The sequence below is a fragment of the Lepidochelys kempii genome, chromosome 9 (genome assembly GCF_965140285.1).
Source record: "Lepidochelys kempii isolate rLepKem1 chromosome 9, rLepKem1.hap1, whole genome shotgun sequence".
In the NCBI taxonomy this organism is placed as follows: Eukaryota; Metazoa; Chordata; order Testudines; family Cheloniidae; genus Lepidochelys; species Lepidochelys kempii.
The window spans coordinates 53,374,260-53,393,528 of record NC_136388.1 but is presented as its reverse complement, the minus strand read 5'-3'; the positions used below and the strand labels follow the sequence as shown (position 1 = coordinate 53,393,528).

Here is a 19,269-nt window from a genome sequence, read left to right as displayed (position 1 = left end):
GGATTACTCATGTTTAAATGCTGTCCTGAATGGGGGCCTTGGACAGCAGGGGTTTGTGTCTTAGTTACAAGTCTCTTTTAGTTCCTTGCCTGCTCACACAAATGAAACTAGGAGGTAGAGAGCAAGGCCTGTACTCTCATGGGCCAGCTCCCAAAAACACACAATGGACTTCAGACAGAACAAGAGGTAGACAGGCTTGTAACCCAAAACGAAGATGAGGGGTGGGTGGGTGGGGAAGAGGTTCATGTTGGGTCTTCTAGCTGCGGCATATGTACGTTTTCCCTAGCCCCTACCTTTAAAATTCCAACATGGCTACGTGCTTCTGGGGGCAGCTGCTGCTTAGTGGGGCAGAATTGATGCAGCATGTTACAGAAGAAAGAAAAGGAGGACTTGTGGCACCTTAGAGACTAACCAATTTATTTGAGCATAAGCTTTTGTGAGTAACAGCTCACGTCAGCTCACTTTCATTCCCCAGGGAGTTGTAGCTGTCGCACAGCTGTTCCAGCCCTCTACACCAACATTCCACACAAAGATGGACTACAAGCCATCGGGGATATTGTTCCTGATAATGTCACGGCAAACCTGCTGGCTCAACTTTGTCCTCACCCATAACTATTTCACATTTGGGGACAATGTATACCTTCAAATCAGCAGCACTGCTATGGGTACCCCATGGAGGTTATTCTTCAGTTGCTTGAACACACCTCAGTTGTCTCAAAGGGACATTTTCATGAGTGTCGGCTTTATTACTTGAAACTGACAGCGCCACCTTTGTCTAAAAGGGCTGTACCTATTACACTTCCAAAACAATACATAAGATTGTGATAATTGGGAAAAATTGTTGGGGAAAAATATATCCTTTGTTAATGAGTGCATAGGGATTCAGATCTCTCAACATCTGTTCCCCGCTATCTTAGAGACCCACACTGTAGAGTGAGAAGGCAGCACCCCTTTGTCAATATTTATTTTTTTATTAAAATATTGTTATACCAAGTGGAATGCTACAGCAATCTCGGTATAGGACAGCATAACAAAACAGCCAGGTTTACATTTAAATACTTAAGATAACTTAAAAACGCACAAACGAAAAAAACCTCATTGTCTTTGGCAGAAAAAAGTTCACAGCACAAAAAAAATACTTAAAGAAATACCAATATTAATATAAAATATATTAAGTTGTTTTTTTCTCTTTCATAGTTTTTGTTTCGCAATTGTAAACAATGCACCAGATCCAAACACATTTTTTACATGTCTGGGGGAAAAAATAAAAAAATGCAGTTGTCCAGCAAATGCACAGATGTTTAAAGGAAGTATATATTTATATATGAAGGCCAAGGGAAGAAAGCGTTGGAGTTCAGTGGATTGAGAAACTCTCAATTAAAATCAGAATTGGCTACTGTCAAAAGCCAGCTGTCAGTAGACAAGGGGGTGTATGAGAACTGTGAATAAGTGAGTGAGTATATCTCGGTGCAGTTCCAGGAAGGGGGGGAAATCAACTCCTCCACAAGAAAATCAGACATGTTTGTTTCACATTGGGAGTGTGTTTTTTCATCTCCAGTTTCATTCCCCTCCCTCCCCCCATCCACCCTTAACCCTCTTGTTTATTTTTTTGCATAAACACAAGCTCCCTTCAGCTGAAACATACACAGAGCTTCTGGTATTTATAAAGGCTTCCATCCTGCAATCCTTTACCTTCTTGAGCACTGTGTTTGCACATGGCCGTGAATGGTGCTACTGATGCATACGTCATGAGAGTCTGAGTCTGGTGCTCGGGCAGCCTCATTTAGCTCTTCTGATTTGATAGAGCTGTTCTGATTTACATCAGCTGAGGATCTGCTCCTTCCCCAAATGAGAGCAGCTCAGGAGCTCAAACACATACTCAGCAGGTATTGAAACAAACAGAAGGGAAATTCCAGTTGGAGGAATCATGGGAAAGTGCCCCAAAGGAAATGGAATCTGATGGATGCCAATGAGGGATATTTAACTCTGGTGACAAACAGGATATGAAATGGAGGAAGAGAACAAGCACAGGCCTAGAGAGCCAAAGCGAGAGACAAGAGACAAGCGAGGGAGGGTGAACGGCTAAGGGGCGAGAAAGGTTCCACAGAGAGCAGGAAATGGGGCAGGAGGGACAAAGGCCATGGCAGGGAGGAAATTGAAATGATAAATACAGGGTTTGCTTTTGTTTACAAAACAGGGAGTTATTTACAGAGCCTGTCCTGCCCCCTCCCTCACCTCCTCACACACCCTAATGGGCTGCAACCTGCCAGCACTGCAGCCTCCCCAGGAGAAGTGCCTCTGGGGACCAGCCACTGGGCACCAGCTGGCTACGCAAAAACACCTTCACCCAAAGCATTTCCAGTCCTCTCAACAGGAGGGGAAAGGTGGGTTGGGAGGCATGGGGAGGGGCAGGAATTCTGGCCTCGCCAGCATAATACAAGAGCTACTCCCAGCAGCTTGACCTTGGAGAGCAGGTACCAACAGGGTGTCCAACGAAACAGGCACGCCCGTCCTTCCAGGATCAGTTTCTAGCAATGCTCAGCATGCTGCCCTCCTCCAGGTCACAGATGGGGAGCAGGGGAGGGCTCTGTGCCTCTTCACTTTCAGACCCTCCTTCCTTCTTTCCTGTGACATACCAGCGACAAAGGGAACTTGGGACAGTCCTTCCCAAGTACAGGTGCACTGCACATGGGCTGGCCCAACAGGGTAGATGGAACAAGTAGCAAATGAGCTCTGCTGTGATGGAAAGTGGGCGAGATAAATGGCAGCTGATGGATGCAAACCACAGCGGCAGCTTCCCTCCCAGCCCTCGCTGTGTGGCTATGCTGCATGCTCTCCTGCAGTCCTGCCCCCAAACTCCTTTTGTCCAGGAACTCTCCACACCACAAGCCCAGCCAGGATCCCAGTAACCGAATGGCTCCTGAATCGGCACTTTCCCCAGCAGATCTCTCCTCTGACCAGGCCAGCGTGCAGGGACAGAGAGGATGGTGGGCACCTGCCCTTCCTCAGATTAGAATTTCCACCATGTCTGACAGGCTGATGGTCCTGGCAGCAGACATGGTCTCTGCAAGGAAACAAACCACCTTTAGATTGTGAGCTCTCTCTAGCTGGGACTGGCTCCTGCTTTTATGTCTGTGCAGCACCTAGCACAATGGAGCCCCGATGTGCCCCATGGAAATGCAAACATTTACAACAGGGCCATTAGATTTACTTGAATCCATAATGAATAAATAAGACAGCTTGGGCCCAACCCCTAAAGCATGACAAGTGATTTTGGGGGCCCACCTTGTTTCAGACAGCACTGAGCACCCACCCTCTGAGGATCAGACCCTTTTAAGGGGTCTTCAGCCAGGCCCCCCCAAATCACTAGTCACTTGTATAACCCTAGCCCTCTCCCCTCAGCCTCTCTGCTGTGGCCCATGCACACAACCATCACCAGCGGTTAATGCAAACCAAATGGCATGTCAGAGCCAACCCAGCTCCCTGCGCTCACTCGAACCCCGCCCCCTTACACTGTCAAAGGGAGAGTACTTGGCTGCTGGCTTTCCACTGGCTGCAGGGCCTGGGGCAGGGGGCGGAGAGAGGAGCATGGGGATTCTTCTCATGTTTGTGGTTTTCTCTACAGATGGTAAAGCCCAGGAAGAACGCTGCACAATTAGCTGGGGGTGGGGTGGGGTGGGAGGGAGCCTCTCCGATTCCTCCCTCCTGACTCTAAAACCATTAGCAGAAAAACCGGATTCTCCCACTGAAGGGCAGGGTGAGTGTGCTAGCCTGTGGCATGCTGATAAGCTGGGCTTTAGTTCAGATCTGCAGGCCCAGATCAAAGCCCAAAGGAATCAGTGAGAAAACCTTTGAGACAGTCTCTTTCCTCTGGTCTTTCCCACACTCTTCCCTAGTCCACGCCCCACCTAGCCCTACAGCGTTTCATCCCCACTGTGTATCTCGCACTCAGGATTAGTCACTCTGGCAGGAGGCTGAGTCCTGGCAGCCAGGGTGGAGTAACCAGCTCCTTGCTCACCCCTCAGCTATGCAGGGCTCATACAGCACCCCTAGCAGAGGGAAGGAAGGTCTCTGGGTTCACCCTGGGCACAGCATTGCAGGGATTCTGCAAGCACATATTTGCCAGGGCAGCGGGGCAGGCAGGACTTACCCATGGAGTGCGCTGGGCTGCTGTCGAGCTGGGCACCAGGTCCCTCGCCCAGACTGCCGAGGCTGCTCTCAGGCACGCCATCCGTCTGGGTGCTCCCATCTTTGCTGCCACGTTTGGAGTGGAAGGGGAGAGGGCTGCAAGGAGATGGGCTGGGCGTCTCCTCCACCAGGACTTTGCCTGCTGAAGAGAGAGGAGCAGCCACCTTTAGATTTTAAATACTGAGGCAAACTTGATTGGCTCTGGGCTCTTACTGGCTTTAGTGAGCCAGGCCTGACCTGACTGGCAGCCAGCCAGCCAGCCAGCGAGCTCCATTTCTATGCTATGTTCCAAGGCTCTCCCACCAGAAAACACCCCAGCTCAGTGCAACGCTTCTATCCTTTGGCATTCAGCTGGAGGAAAAACAGCAAAGGGAGTTTTCAAGTGGGGCTTTAATGCTAACTGAAGGGGCAAGTACCCTGTGACTCCCTCCCCACAGGTGAGACTCCTCTTACCTGGACTCCCTCTGGAAGGGCCCTCGACCAACCGTTCACTGTGGGTGGCCCCCGGCCAATTCTGGGCCCCCGAGGCAGCAAAGACGGATGGCACAGATTTGGCTGGCCGAAGGGAGCCCTGCAGAGTCTTGCTGGGATCCTTCCGCGAGCGCTGCTGCAGAATTTTGATGACTGCATCCTTCTCCAATATTTGGGCATGAAGTGCTTTTAACCTGGTGAACGCAAGAGCAAGGCACAAAGTGAGAGAGATGATGGTGATTTTATTCCAGAGGGTGTGACATGCTTCAGCAAATCCTTCATCGTGTGGTGTTCCCTTAGCATCACGGCCACGGAAACTTCGCTCCGTCAATGCACATGGCAAGGACACTTATTTCCCATGGCTGCTGATTGGCTTCCCAGATGGCCAGTTTCCAAATGCTCAATGACAGGAGCGACATAAAAACCCCAGGACTGATGATAATGGAAGGCCAACAAAAAACATGCCCTGTGAAGCCACATGGAGGACCTACCTGTTTTCCATCTCCTGGTGCTTGTGATTGGCCAAGAGGAGATCCTCGTCAAAGCTGTTATTGGGGGAGTGACGCGGGGAGTGGTTGATGATAGTCGTGTCCCGCTGCGCAGCAGCGGTGGCAGCTGCATCCATGGCAAACTGCCTCATGGTGCATTCCTCCAGATACTTCTGCTCCCACTTGGTCATGTCTGCCTCCAGGGCTAGGATCTTTTCTTCCTTCTCTCTCAACTGTTCGGCCAGCATGTGGGCACTCAGCTCTGGGGATCCTCCAGTTGGGGCTCCCACCTGTCTCTGCATTAGCACAGGAAAAATGACACACAGCATGAGACTGAATCACGAAGAGAAAGGTCCCTTGAGTACAATGATCAGAGATGGGCCCAACCTGCACAGTGTGGCCCCAGAACCAGGTTTCTCCAAATCCTGGGGATACTTGGATTGGGCTGCTCTCTAACCATTACTCTGTGCCCCATCCTCAGGCACATCTGGGCCTTGCCTGCCCGAGCCCTTCCGTGCAACCTGCCCCCATTGCAGCGCCACAGCTGGCAGGGCTCGTGCCGCAAGGGGACTGGTGCCACCAGTGTTCTGAGCAACCGTCTCACTAGCCCTGCTTTGCTGCTGGCCTCGCCCCTGGTTCCATGAACTCCTCCTCACCTGCTGGGCCCGCAGCATCTTCAGCTCCTGCTCCAGGCGGGTGCGGAGACGCAGTTCCAGCTGCTCACGCTTTTCGCAGGCAGCCTGGAGCTGGCCCAGGGCCTGCTGCAGCCTCTCCACCTTCTCCACGTACGCCCGCTTCCTCCTCAGCTCGTCCTCGGTCTTAGCTGCCCGTGTCTGGGCGTTGCTTAGAGCCTGCTCCAGCAGCTCCGCCCGCCGGCGCTGGTCCTCGTTGGCACTGCGCAGTCGTGAAATCTCCCGCTCCAGCTTCTCTTTCTCCTGCTGGTGCTCATAGCCTGGAAAAGGCACAAGGAGCAAGTACGTTAGTTGACGGCTGTAGCTGCTCCGTCCACTCAGGACGTTCCCAGCTGCAGTCATTTCATTCTAGTGCATATCGGAGGGACTCCGGCTCAGAGCTATCGCATTAGGTTCTGGCATTAGATATGATGGACAACTGTCATGAGAAAATCTAAATGTCTGCTCTGAAAATATCTGCCCAGGGAGAAGTCGCTTGTTCCATCCCGCTGATGCAAACGGGCTCCCAGTCTCTCTCCCACTGAGAGGTCTGTGCTGCCAGTGTCTGTCCACTGGGGGTGGGAAGGGAAGGGCAGTACCATTAGTACCACATGATATATGTGGGGCCACGCTGGGCCACTGCCAGGGAATCAGCTGCCATGGTAAAGAGCAAGAAAGAAGAAAATTCCTTAAAGGCTCAGTTTTCACAATGCTTCTTAGTCCTACTCTACCACTCCTGCTATTGCAGTCCTAGGTGCCATACAGCTCTGCCAACGTAACGCCACAGCTATTCCACATGGTTCTACAAGGCAGTCCTCTCCTGCCTTGTAACACCATCGCTAGTCCAGTCCCAGGGTCTCTCCTCCCCAATTAGTCCGCCAACTATATTGAAAGGCATGGCAGATTCATCACATGACCTGCCACCCACAAGGCAGCTGGCTCCTTGCACAGGCTTCCTTGTTTAAAAACCTGCAGGCTGGTGCTCCAAAGCTGCACACCACCCTCCCTTCAGCCTCGTCCCTGGCAAACTCAGACAAATCCTGATCCAAATGGGTGCCACTCCACTGACTTTAATGGACTTTCACCCATTCACCCCAGCAGAGGACTGGCCCATAATCTCCCAAAGGAGCCACACCAGTGATGGCTTCTCTGTGGGCATTAAGAGGCAACCACTCAGAAGGCCAAGGGAAAGAGCCGCGGTTAAGGACACATTAATGCCACCTTTGACAAAGGTCATGTCCGCATGAGAAAACGGGCCTAAAACCCAGGATAGTGCAATGTGAGCAATTCCTTCCCAATCAAAGGAATCAATCCCTGTCCCCGCCCGCAGGAAAAGCGTTCACCCCCAGGGCTGCACAAACTTCCCTCCTGAACTGGCTCCGTTCCACCAGTACAACTTCCTTGGATGGACGAGGCCTAAGCTGAAGGGACTCAGCAGCTTTCAGGGAAGGGAAGGCGGGTGGGAACGATGGCAGCCTGGGGCTGTACCCCCTTTCCCCTCCCTTGGCTTTTTGTGGGCATTTTGCTGCCAGCCGTGGAAGTGGAATCAAGCCAGGAAGCGACTGTCACGGCTATTCCCAGCCTCTGGCAAAAAACGTTTTCTCCTTAAAAAAAAAAATTTCCAATGCAAGAGAGAAAGGGCTCTAACCTAGGTCTGGGATTTGGAGTGGCGGGAGTGTGGACTGTGTGCTGGAACAGCCAGAACAGCCGCTGGAATGCAAAGAATCCAGGTCACACTGATGGCTGCTGTGATTAATGGCCCTGCTTTGAGTGCCAAGAACAGCTTAGCTCTCCCTGGGGAATGGCAAAAGCTTCCAAGAGAGGATCCACCTCCTCTCCTATCTTAAAGGGACCTTACCCTTCCTTCCTCTCCCTCCCAACACACCCACCCCAAAAGCATGCCAACATGCCTGATCCACCAGGCCACAGAGTGACAGGGCACTGCGCAGCAGGGCTGGCCGTGCAGCTAGCCATGCAGGCACAATTGCACAGCACCTCCTCTGTGACCTAGCATTCCCCCGGGACTTACTTTGTGCAAGCAGTTTTGCCACAGTCCCCTGGCTGCCTTCTGGGTTCTCCTGCTGCTTGCTGGCCAGCTGTTTGTTTGCAGATTCCAACCGTTCTGTTTCAGATTAAATATACAGAGATAGAATTTTTAGAATTTAATTGACTGGGAACAGCCTGGTTCTTGGATGGCACAGGTGGTATTAGACACCCATCTTGAAACTGAACCTCCCCGAAATGCTCCTGATGTACCAGGAAATGTGTCAGAAGACAGTTTGCTGGGGATCTGTCACCAGAGATGAGGGTCACAAGACTGGGAACAACAAGGGGAAGTCACAAACTGGTACTGGATGTGGCCTCAGCAATGGGATCAGAACAGAACTAGGTTATACAACATTAGGCCAAGTGTGTGCACTGAACAAGGGCCTACACTGCTCAAGTGGCTTATGGAGGGAGCACCAATGTGGGGAGTCTTAGCCTGGGGCACAGCATGTTTCTAACAACAGTGATCTTCTCTCAGGATGCATGAGCCCAAAAAGGAGTGCACCCAAGAATTGCCCTTTCCACTCTCCCTAGCCCCTGTCTAGTGCTGTCCAGTTTCTTACCTTTCAGATCCCGGTTGAAATCCTGAAGCCGCCGCATCTCCCCATCCTTCTTGTTCCTCATGGTTTTCTCCAATGCCTCTCGCTTGGAAGATGCCTTCATTAGGTTTTCGTAGTCCTCGGAGATTCGCTGAATCTCTGTTTCCAGCTGTGGGGGGAAGAAACAACAGGCTGAAGTTAAACATTCTTGGGATGGGGAAAAGACCAGAGGAGAAGATGGCTGGATGGCACCAGCAGATGTTTCAATGTGAGGTGCACTGCAAAAGCAACACCATAAGCCAACATGGCTGCAGTGTCCGTCACCAGTAAAGGGCTGGGTTTAAGTCCCACACTAGGAGACTAGTGACATGAGTCTGGTGGTCTCATCCTGCTCCTTACTTGTGCACAACACACGACTCATGGGCCCTGCTCAGACAAGGTCTGAGCACTGGAATGAATGACAGGAGCCCTACAGGTCAGGACTGAGGTGCAAAGAAGAAGCTTGCTCACTGCCCACCTGCACTTGCCTTCCCCATGCAAGTCCGTGAGCATTACACACACCAATAGGAGAACAACATACACCTTCTCACTCAAACTGCAAACCACCCCACGCCAGCAGGCATCACCTACAAACGGCTTTGCAGGGCACCATTAGACTCCACAATGATTTGTATAACTGTACCCACCATGCAGTGCTGCTTTCCCATCTGCCTCCTGAGCAGCCACTCGAAAGGCCCATTTATTATAAGCCCACTGCAACGACACCATGCTCTTTGGAGACTTTGGGCCTGGGTTTAATTTAAGTCAGTTCTTTTTAAAAGGCACCAATCATCTCCAGAGATAAAAGTCCCCAAGCTTCTCCTCCTTCCCCAGCTTCCCACAGAGAAGCACTTGCCTTTTCCTTCCTGGGACCCTTGGATGTTCCACCTCTTCCCAGGTAAGGAGATAGCTCTGCTGTCTCTCCACCCCCTGAGGTTGCCCTCTTGGAGCAGCTCCTCTTGCAGGAGCAACCTTTCCATTTTCAGTGGTGGGATGGCTGCTGCAAGTGCATGGAGAGTGAAAGTTGTGCCATAGGGGCCTGAATCACTCTGATAAAGCTTCCTGGTACACAGTCCCTCCTATTCCTGGCTGGCTCTGGCTTCTTAGAGTGCCCTTCCCTTTGGCCATGTGGAAAGGTCAAGCCCTTATGTCTGTAACACTAAGGGATCAGAGACCCTCCTGGGTCTGTCTTACTGCAATGAACCTGATGGCTGATACAAGCTGTGCACACATCTAACTGGATTATGAAACAAACTATACTGGAGAAGTTCTATCATCTCTCTCCACACTGCCTCCACTCTTCCTCTCACTGCCACTCCATCCTGCCTACCGGGTTCCTGGCCTCCTCCCCAGCTCCAGCACATGCCTCTGTCTCCCCACCTCTGCAAGCCTGCCACGTGCCCCTCCCAATGGCCCGTTTGTTCTAAGGGGAGAGGCTTTTCCCTTGGCTGTGGCTGGGCTGGAACAGGCCTCCCCTTGTATGCCTCTGCACAAAGGGCTTTCTGTGGCGGCCCAGTATAGACCCCAAGGGGAGGGACGGCCAGAGAGGGCCCAACTGTTAACAGAGACGGTGAATGGACTCTTTTTTATCCACCCAACAACTGCCTTGGCTGAGGACCTGTTGTGCTGTGTGCTTCTGAGCCACAGCTGTTCAGAGGGACGGCAGGAGGAGAAAGCTGTGACAGGAGAAGAGATTAAACATATGAAAGGGGATGGATTTTCTCAGCAGCTGTCTGCTCTTTCTCTAGGAAAGAAACCAAACAAAACCCCATCCAGAGAATGAAGCCAGGACCACAAGGAGCTCGGCTGACAATGAGTGAGATGTAGTGCGAATGCAAGCGAAGGACAGGCAGGCACTGAGCAAGCTTCCTCTAGAGCCCTCTCCAGGCTCTTCTATCCTGACCTGTGTAATTACCTCGCTGTCCAGTTCCTGGTCTTCTCCAGAACTCTGCCAATGCACCTCAATCCTGACAAAAGCGGGATGACTTGTGCACTGTCTCTTTAAACCCGGCACACAGAGCTAGGCAGGAGGGGGCTGGTGGAGGTTCTAGAGAGAAGCTCCACAGTGAAGCAGACAGAGTCACTTCAGGGCTAACACTGTGATAAAGCTCCTTGTTCATCAATCCTACAGTTCCCGGACACAAACCGAGTCTGTCCTGGACAAACTGCCTGCCAGGCTGTGTTATCGCAGATGAAAAACAGCCAGTGAAATGAAAGCATCCAAGTCTCATTTCAAATGAAATGTTGGACATGCAAACTTACTGCTCCTGGCAGTCCTGCCCCCTGCCAGGGTCTCGAGCCTGCTGTATGTTGCCCCAAGGCCCAGATACTCACAGGTATCCAATGGGAGTTAGCGGCCTGCATACCTTTGAGGAGCTGGGCCCTAGTGCTTTGGTTGGAAAGACTGGTTGGGTGATGGCTCCGTGCATTTACCTTCTGAATCCGGCTCGCTTTTTTACTGCAGCTCTCAAGCTCCCGCCGCAGCTTTTCGTTTTCCCTCTGGAGCGTCTCACTCTCCCTCAGCAGCTTCTCTTTCTCCCTCAGGACTGTCTCCATTTGGGCCAAGTGGCTGCTGGCCGATGCGGCTTGGGCTGTCATCAGAGCCTCCATCCCAGCTGGTGTAAGGGAGCCCAGCGGGCCGTGACACAGAGCAGCCTGCTGGGGCAGGAAAGCCTGGGACATATGGGCCTGCATCACCCTAATAGAGGTCACAAAAATTCAACAGAGACACTCAATAGCATTGTTCTGTGCCTGCCAGGACACACTGTAAATCAAGGATAAGAGATGGAGTGACCTGCGTGGCTGGGATGGCGTGCCACTGAGTGGCTTCTGGAAATATCCAATCTCCTTGAACCCCTGGCAGGGATTGTCTTTTTGTTCTGGATTTGTACAGCACTTAGCGCCATGGAGTTCTGGTACCATAATCAGGGCTCGTGGGCACTATGGTAACACAAACAAATCATACATCTGTCGACAGAGCTCCCGGGAGGAGGTTTTCATCACACCATTTTAAATATTTACTTGAACCTTAAGGGGAAAAACATAACCCGGGAACGTCAGAAATCTTTGAGGCCGCCCACTCTGCCCCGGGATGAGCGACACCATCTCATTTAGGGTTGTAGCACATGCAGCCACGCATATATGGAACCCTTACAATATCAGATTCATAGGGCAATCTTTAACAATCTCCCAATGCATCTTTCCAACAGAGATCAAGGCATGCCTGTTTTTCAAAGTATAGACCCCATGGCAATTATTAGCCCCACTTCTCGGCCACAGAATACGATTTCAAAACCACTCAACATTGGCCTAACTCTGCTCTCACTAAAATCAGTGGTAAAACTGCCATAAACTTCAGTGGGAGCAGATCTAGGCCCGTGCTGAATGCTTTTGAAGATCCCACCTACAGTATTTGGTAAGATGCACCCTTGTACGTCACTTGCCTGTCAGAGAGTTTATGTAAAATTTTCAGAAGCACTTAAATCACTGAGGCGCCTAAGTTCCATTTTTAAAAAATGATTTAGGCACTAGGACCAGATTTTAAAGGGATTTAGGCACCTAAAGATGCAGATTAGTGCCTAGTGAGATTTTCAATAGCATCTAAATGCCTAACTCCCATTGATTTCAAGAACCAGTGGCTTTTAGTGCAAAGCCACTTTTGAAAATGGGACTTAGTCACCTAGCTCCTTTTTTAAATTTTATCCTTTATTTCTAATCCATGTTTAAAAAGAAACTTTATACCACTCAACACCATCACCCCAGTGCTTAAGAACACAATAAGAATACACTTATCAGGGACAGCCAAGCATAGTGAAATGTCACCACAGAACTGCCCCCTCTCTTATCAAGCTCCTGGAAGTTAAGGAAATGCCTATTCCCCTAAGCAGCAGTGCCAATTACAAGGGAGGAACATCCCCCTGCCCCAAAGTTCTTCCACTTGCTCACAGTTCCACAGGCTGCAGAACTGGCAGGGCAGTGATCACTTTTCATCAGAGATCCTGTACTAATCAGTATGGCTGCTGCTGGAGCAGTCCAGAGCTTGGTCACACCACCACTGAAATTTGACCTGGCCACCCTTCTGTCCAGCCAAGGGGTGGCTGGGCCAAATGGTGGAGAACAGGGGAATCTGCCGAGATTGCAACTTTTGGCATTGGCTCATGCACTGTGCGAGTAAGAGGGGAGACTCCCCACTGGCTGAGGGAGACCCTGGTTTCTTACAAGGCGAGGAGAGATGAGTGGGGACCAGAGCTTGTCCTCCCCCTCTACGGAATATCTGAATTGACACCACTGCCCCAAGGTGATCCCTTATTAAAAGTAAACCATTAATAAACATGTCCTGGACTTTGAGGGAAAGGCATGCTAAGCAGACCAAACACTGTTATAGGGACATTCTGTTTTAATGAATCTTTAAGGCAACTGCTAAGAGGGCAAAGATACCATATCCCCATGCCAACTTGGCCACCCTATGGGAGTCTGACCATCAGGTGCTTCCCAGAGGGCACCATGGCTGCACATGACCCAGGGCTGGCTGTAAATGTGGGGCTGCATTCCTGGAAAGCGATTTGTAAGTACGTCTTCCTTTCTGCCTGCACCCCTCCCCTCTTTGTTCCCTCCAAAAGAGAGCACTTCCTGTCAGCGATATTATCTCTTCCTGTCAGCATTCACTCTGGCTTGCCCAACAGCACACACTGCTACTCAGCCTTCCACCTTTCCCAACCGTGCAGCTAGCTGAGAAGTCACAGGGAGAGTGGGCAGCTGGAAAATGGTGGGTGGTGGAGAAGGGAGAGAACACCCAGGGGGAACACGCAGGGTTTAAAGAAAAGGAGTACTTGTGGCACCTTAGAGACTTAACAAATTTATCAACTTCATGAAAAAAACTCGTCCAGATGCAGACAGACATCATCTTTCTTTCCAAAAAATTTGTTAGTCTCTAAGGTGCCACAAGTCCTCCTTTTCTTTTTGCGGATACAGACTAACACGGCTGCTACTCTGAAAACTGTCATTACACTCAGGGTTTAGTTTCTCCTCTGCTACTCTGTATTTCCCTTGTTATAAGCAACCAAAAAGCGCTTTATGATGTGATCAAATTGCCAGGCAAAGCGGAATGCATGATGCCCTAAAGTGGCGAGGACCCATAACACCAGAGCTCTATGTAGGCTTCCACCGTTAGTGACACAGGTCATAATGCTAGCAAGGCCCTGTACACAGATGGTGGATCTGCTGAAAAGGGTTAGGCACTTTTCAGCCAGCATTAACACTCCACTTACCAACCCTACGCTGCAGCCAAGAGAAGCGGGACCTCAACTGCCAGTGTAACGGAGAGCATGGTTCACCCTTAGGATTGCATTGGGTGCAAGCTGGGGGCAGACTCTGGGCTTTGGCATTTGCAAAGTGGATGAGGGCAAAGCCCGGTATCAAGGGGGTGGTACGTGGCTAGGTACAGATTTGTATTTAGCAGGGCTCCCTCTGGGAATGTTTGGTAAGAATTCATCACTTTCACCTTCCTCTCAGTACAGAAAAGAGAGTTCCCAGTGTCCACGTGCTACTCAGCCCTCAGAGTCTGCACGCCCTCTGGGGACAGCACTGGTAGTTTTCCACATAGCAGGGCCTGCTTCCTTTCTCCCTTCCAAACTTAGCCATTTCCTGATTCAATTCCAACTTCTAAAATAATCAGAAATTCCACTCAGAACACAAGGGGAAAGAGGCTGTGAAGATACAACTTCATCTGCAAAACAATTGGTCTAATTAAGCCCTGGCATAGCCACCCCAGAGACAAATACAGCCCATAAGCATCAAAAGTCAGACTGCAAGTCCCCTTCCCCACCCATTTCTGCCCCACAGAACAGGGCAGCACTTCCAGAGTCAGCAAAAGGTAGATTGATCTGGGGCAAAGTAAGGATTCATGCAGCCAGGGGATGAACATTGTAGTGTCCCTACAGCTCATCTCCTTATTCTGCAACACGCGGGTTTCTCTGCTTATGCAACCAGCCTTGGGCATCAGAACCCATAGGGCTCCCCAGCCACAGCCTGTCTGCGAGCCATGCGGTGTAGCAGCAACATACCCGAACCCCTTCCCATGTGGCTGTCGCAGTCCCAGGAACTGAGTGCACGCCAGGAAGGAAGGGACTGGCAATGCATGCTAGCTGTGAAGTGTAAGGTGCTAGACAAATGTTGTGGTTACCTGACTTCAGGATGCTGAAATCCTGGCCCTTCCCTGGAGCAGTGCCTGGGATCTGCCAGGTAACCAACTGCAGGCTCCTGTGGGGGGATGATGTAGGGGTACTCTGGAGGGGGACCCCGTGGCTCCATCCCCTCGGCATGCTGCCCTCTTGGGGCTGACAGCTGGAAGTGCCTTGATAGCTGGGGATAACTGTGGGAGGAGCTCATGTGGTTCTGGGCCTTGGCTCCATTCCTCTCCAGCGACATTTGCATGAGGCGTTCACTCAATGACCTCACATGCCCATGCTTCAGCTCCTTTAGTGACTCGTCCTGCCGCTTGCTGCTGCTGTCAGGGGCATAGGCCCTGCGTTGGCCAGGCTCAGCGGGGGCACCTGGACAGGGCACCCCAGCCTGCTGTCCTCGCTGTGAGGCATAGTACTGGGAATGCACTTTGGCCTCCTCATAGGTGGGGAGCTCCTCGCCCTTGTGCTGAGGCTGGTGGAGCCGATACACATTGTTCTCCAGGTAGATGTGGTCGCAGTGGTGCTCCTGGCCCTGGGGCTCCTGCCGTGTGGACTGCTGGACCATCTGGCTCTCTTCTTGGGTGAGACTTTCCAGTGAGGAGCGAGGGCTGCCCGTGCTCCCACCTCCACGCAACGCCTGCTGCTGAATAGCCAGCAGCGTGCGGTTCTCTGTGAGGTTCCCGTATCTCAGCTGCTCCTGGATGAGCCGGTGCAGGACCGTCCCAGAGGAATCCTCCGCCGTCCTCATCCTCAGCTAGTCGATTGGCAAGGGGCTGCCACCAGGAACAGTAGACACAATACAATCCCAAGGATCTGGCAGCACCCAAGGAGCCTACAAGAGACGAACACAGGAATCAGGAGGCAGCTCTCAGTCAGGGGTTTGCTCATTACATATTTTCAGAAGATTTATTTTGCCAGGAGTCCCATTGTGGCACTCTGCCAGGAAAGACGCAATCCACCCTTTAGTCACAATACTGGTATCCTAGCAGAGCGGAGGAGGGGAGGGGGATTCTGAACAACATCCCATCCCTTTGCCACCATTAGGAAGGGCAGAGCCAGACCCTGGCTGAACGCTAATTCCATGGCAGACCCTTGGCAACCCTGTGGAGGCTGGAAGTGGACCATTCCTGGCAGGCTCAGTTGCAGGGAACTCAGCTCTCATGCAAAAAGCCTCCCTGCCCAGCGCTTCAGTGAGCCGCTGAATCGCCATCTCATCTTAAGCATCCTAAAGGGGGCAGCTCTTGGTGGGGAGTGAGGAATGTCAGCCATGGGGATCTCTGCTGGCTTCCCAGTGGGGTGAACGGCCTCAGCACCTGGGCTTAGCATGAGTGCATTTGAGATTCAGCGTGACTGCTCTGCATAACTTGATTTACTACTCTGGAAAGACCAGGTCACAGGATCCTAGGAACTTGTGCAGCCAGAACCCCTTTTTTTGGTTCACTTAGTGTGTGTGTCTCTCCACATGTGCCAGGCGAGGTAGCCATGGGAAAAGCTGTGATTGCTGTCTAAGAAATTCATTCAGTTCACTGACCAGAGTGAAACTCATTATCCAAAACAGTAGGCCAATGCAGGACTTTTAGTGAGACTCCTGTTAGTCTAGCTTTGATTGTGGGGCAGGGAAGAAGTTCTGCTAAGTGTAATGAAGATGGTGCTCTGAGCTCAATCCACCATTACACAAAATATCCTAGACTTGGCAAGCCCAAGTTACACTGGCAGAGAATGTTCCTGTGTAACCTGCAGGACAGCAGCTACAGTCCACAAAGCAAGAGGATTTCAGTCGCCAGTACTTTCCGTCTCCTTAAAGAAGGGAGACTTGTCAAATTTGGGCCAACACTTAGAATTTGTAAATGGAAGCTCCTACAAAACCTAAAATCAACAAGAGTGTATCCACAAAACATTTCTTGAACAATTCCCATAAGATCTAATTGTTTGAAACAAATAAACATTCTCCCCCTCACATTTGCAAACATTGCAATATTATAATCCTGAATGAGTGTGAAATTGGCTCAAAAGTGACTGTGAGCAAAAGTGAAAAGGGCTCATCTACTATCATCACACCAGTGGATCACAAAATATAATAAAAGCTTCATACGAACAGTCACATAAAATAAACCTGATTTTCCTGATTAACAAATTTATTTGAGAAAACAGAAATAGTCTCTAAGGTGCCACAAGTACTCCTCGTTCTTTTTACATTGTTATGGTGTTTTATGTATGTATGTATGCACCCATGCTTTTCATACATTTACTGAATTTTAAATATAAAACACTTATCTTAAATGAATCAGCCATAACCTGGAGTCACCAATGTGGGGGTAGACCTTAAAAACATTCTCACAACCTTTTTGCTGTCTCTGGCAATCAGAAACTTCAGCTGTAGCCCAGGTTTGTGCATGGCTAGTAATTTACTGAAGAGGGATGCTTGCCAGGGAAGTTATATCACTGTTTTTAAGTTGCATGTCCTCCTCTGAAGGCAAACTTTCAAGCAAGTGAATTCCTAAATAGACATTTGATCACCTGTTTCTAGTCCCATGCTAGTGCATGTGGGTTGGCAAAGGGAGATTGCTAATCTCATATTGCTTCATACAAACATACCTCAAATATTGGTTCCCAACACATTGGTTCTTGACCAGGTTTTCCCTGAAGGTGAAATTAGGAAACTCTACACAGACTACCTTTCCTGAGCCTCATTTCAATGCTGACTCAGACCTCTGAGATTTAAAGCTAACCCCAGACTGCCTTTGGTGAATCAAAATAAAAGAACCACACATCCCCTTCAGTTTCACAAACCCTGGTGCGTTCTCACAAGGAGGAAGTATGAAATATTGGGTCAGGAAGCATGACTAGATAGCTAGGAAATTGGAGAAAACATTCCTTACCCCACCCCCGCTATATGTGCTCCTCAACCTTTTACTATTAGGGAGGATCACGCCTGAATCCTCAGCTGGTTTTTAATGTGGTTGCCTGCCTTTATTCCCCTCCCCATATTTTTATATATTTATTTAATTTTGAAGTGACAAGAAATTCCCTTAATGGCATTCAGCATAACCTGAATGAGCAGCATCAATTAAGAGAGGATCATTAAAAAAAAAAGGAGAGAGAGAGAGAGAGACAGCTCAAACTCCAGTTGACAGATTCTAGGAAATTCAAAGACGATCCAGTGAAAGAACAAGGGTTTGCAACCCAGGAGATCTCCCTGGAAAGCTTCAACCGGCTGGGAGGTTACAGTAGGGTTGATGTTAAACAGCGAGACATTTCTGTGGCAGCATCCCATGGGAAAACCCCTTTTTTTGCCTTTCCAAACCCACTAGGTGTAAACTAACGCACCTAGCTAGAGCGCATTCAGCAATTGCCATCGGCAGAGCGGTGCTAGGGCCCTGCCTCGCTGCCGCTTTGTTTTCCAAATCGTTCAGCACTGACATCACCCGGGTTTGGATTGCAATTAACATTCCTTCTAAGTGAGAACGAGCTCATGGCTGCGGCAAGCATTTTCCGAGCAGGACAAAGAGAATTCTCCAGCTAGCTGGGGGCACAAGCACCTGTGACTGCAAACGAGCTCGGCAAAGCCCTGCTTACCCCCACTCTGCTTACGATGGGTCACAACCCAGGCGCTCTCGGGGGCTTGCAGGAATCACGGGTCACACGCTGCAGGGGAAGGAATGTGGGGAGCGAGAGCTATGGAAAGAGGGGGACCCCGCAGGCTGACGCCCACGGAGCGCAGGGAAAACAGCGTTCCCAACCCGAAGCGGCACGCGAGCCAGGGACGGGGAGTCCGAGATCTCCCCTGTGGCACCAGACACCGCGGGGATGGCAGCCCGGAGCGGAACTCACCGAAGCAGAGCAGCCTTGCTGCAGAGCCGGGGGAGGAGAGGCTCGCTCCGCGCTCGGCCGGCTCGCTGTGTGCGTGCGGCTCGCAGAGATCCTGCCCCCGCGGCTGCTGGCAGGCACTGAGCGCCGCGCCGGCCCCCGCCAGCTGTAATGAGAGCCAAGGAGGCTGGGCTGCGCGAGCGGCTGCTATGCCAGGAATGCGAGAGTTTCAGGTTCCCCCGGGATCAAAGCTAACCACAAATAACCTCTACGCCTCGGCAGCCGCTGCGCGGCGTGGCCTGCAGGGGGCGCAGCCGCGTCTCTCTCTCGCGCACACACACGAGCGCGAGCGCGGTTACCGCCTGCCTGGCTCGCTCTGGGTTAGGATCCGAAGCCTTGCAGCGCTGCTAGGCCGAAGCGGCTGAGTCCGCAGCCAGCCTGGGCCCAACCCTTCGGGACCGACAGGGCTGCTCTAGGCAAGGAAAAGTTTTCCCGGTGCCTGGCGGGGCCATGCTTTCTGGAGCGGACCCTTTATACAGCAGGGAGATCTGTAGGAGATGAACCAGGGAGGGTTGCCAGTTTGTGTTGGATGTATTCCTGGAGGTTTCAGCCCATGACATAATCCAGAGAAACACCTCAGACATGGTGGATTTGGGACCCTTCTCGGGTTATTTACTTGCAATACCATGTGTGCAGACAGCAGTAGCATGGAGGGCTCCCTATTGTGCTGGGTACAGCACAGATACTGAGAGACAGTTCCTGCTCCAAAGGGCTGATCATTTAAAAAGACAAGACAGACAAAAGGTGGGAAGGGAAACAGAGGCACAAAGACCTGTCT

The 19,269-nt window shown here is 51.0% G+C and overlaps 1 protein-coding gene across 2 annotated transcripts; it reads right to left on the bottom strand.

Moving 5' to 3' along the window:
* Positions 1 to 951: 951 nt before the first annotated feature.
* AMOTL2 (angiomotin like 2) lies at positions 952 to 18,649 on the bottom strand. 2 transcript variants are annotated; one of them, XM_073360368.1, is made up of 10 exons: positions 18,456 to 18,649; positions 14,624 to 15,456; positions 10,876 to 11,140; positions 8,428 to 8,572; positions 7,848 to 7,940; positions 5,804 to 6,099; positions 5,151 to 5,443; positions 4,642 to 4,853; positions 4,151 to 4,330; positions 952 to 3,064 (listed from the first exon to the last, which is right to left on the bottom strand). In XM_073360368.1, the coding sequence occupies exons 2-10, from the start codon at positions 15,370 to 15,372 to the stop codon at positions 3,006 to 3,008; spliced, it is 2,292 nt and encodes a 763-aa protein (XP_073216469.1). In that variant the 5' UTR covers positions 15,373 to 15,456; positions 18,456 to 18,649; the 3' UTR covers positions 952 to 3,005. The 2 variants fall into 2 exon arrangements, with proteins under 2 accessions (XP_073216469.1, XP_073216470.1); XM_073360369.1 differs by lacking the exon at positions 18,456 to 18,649 and adding an exon at positions 11,237 to 11,382 and having other exon boundaries at positions 14,624 to 14,713.
* Between the last annotated feature and the right edge of the window lie 620 nt (positions 18,650 to 19,269).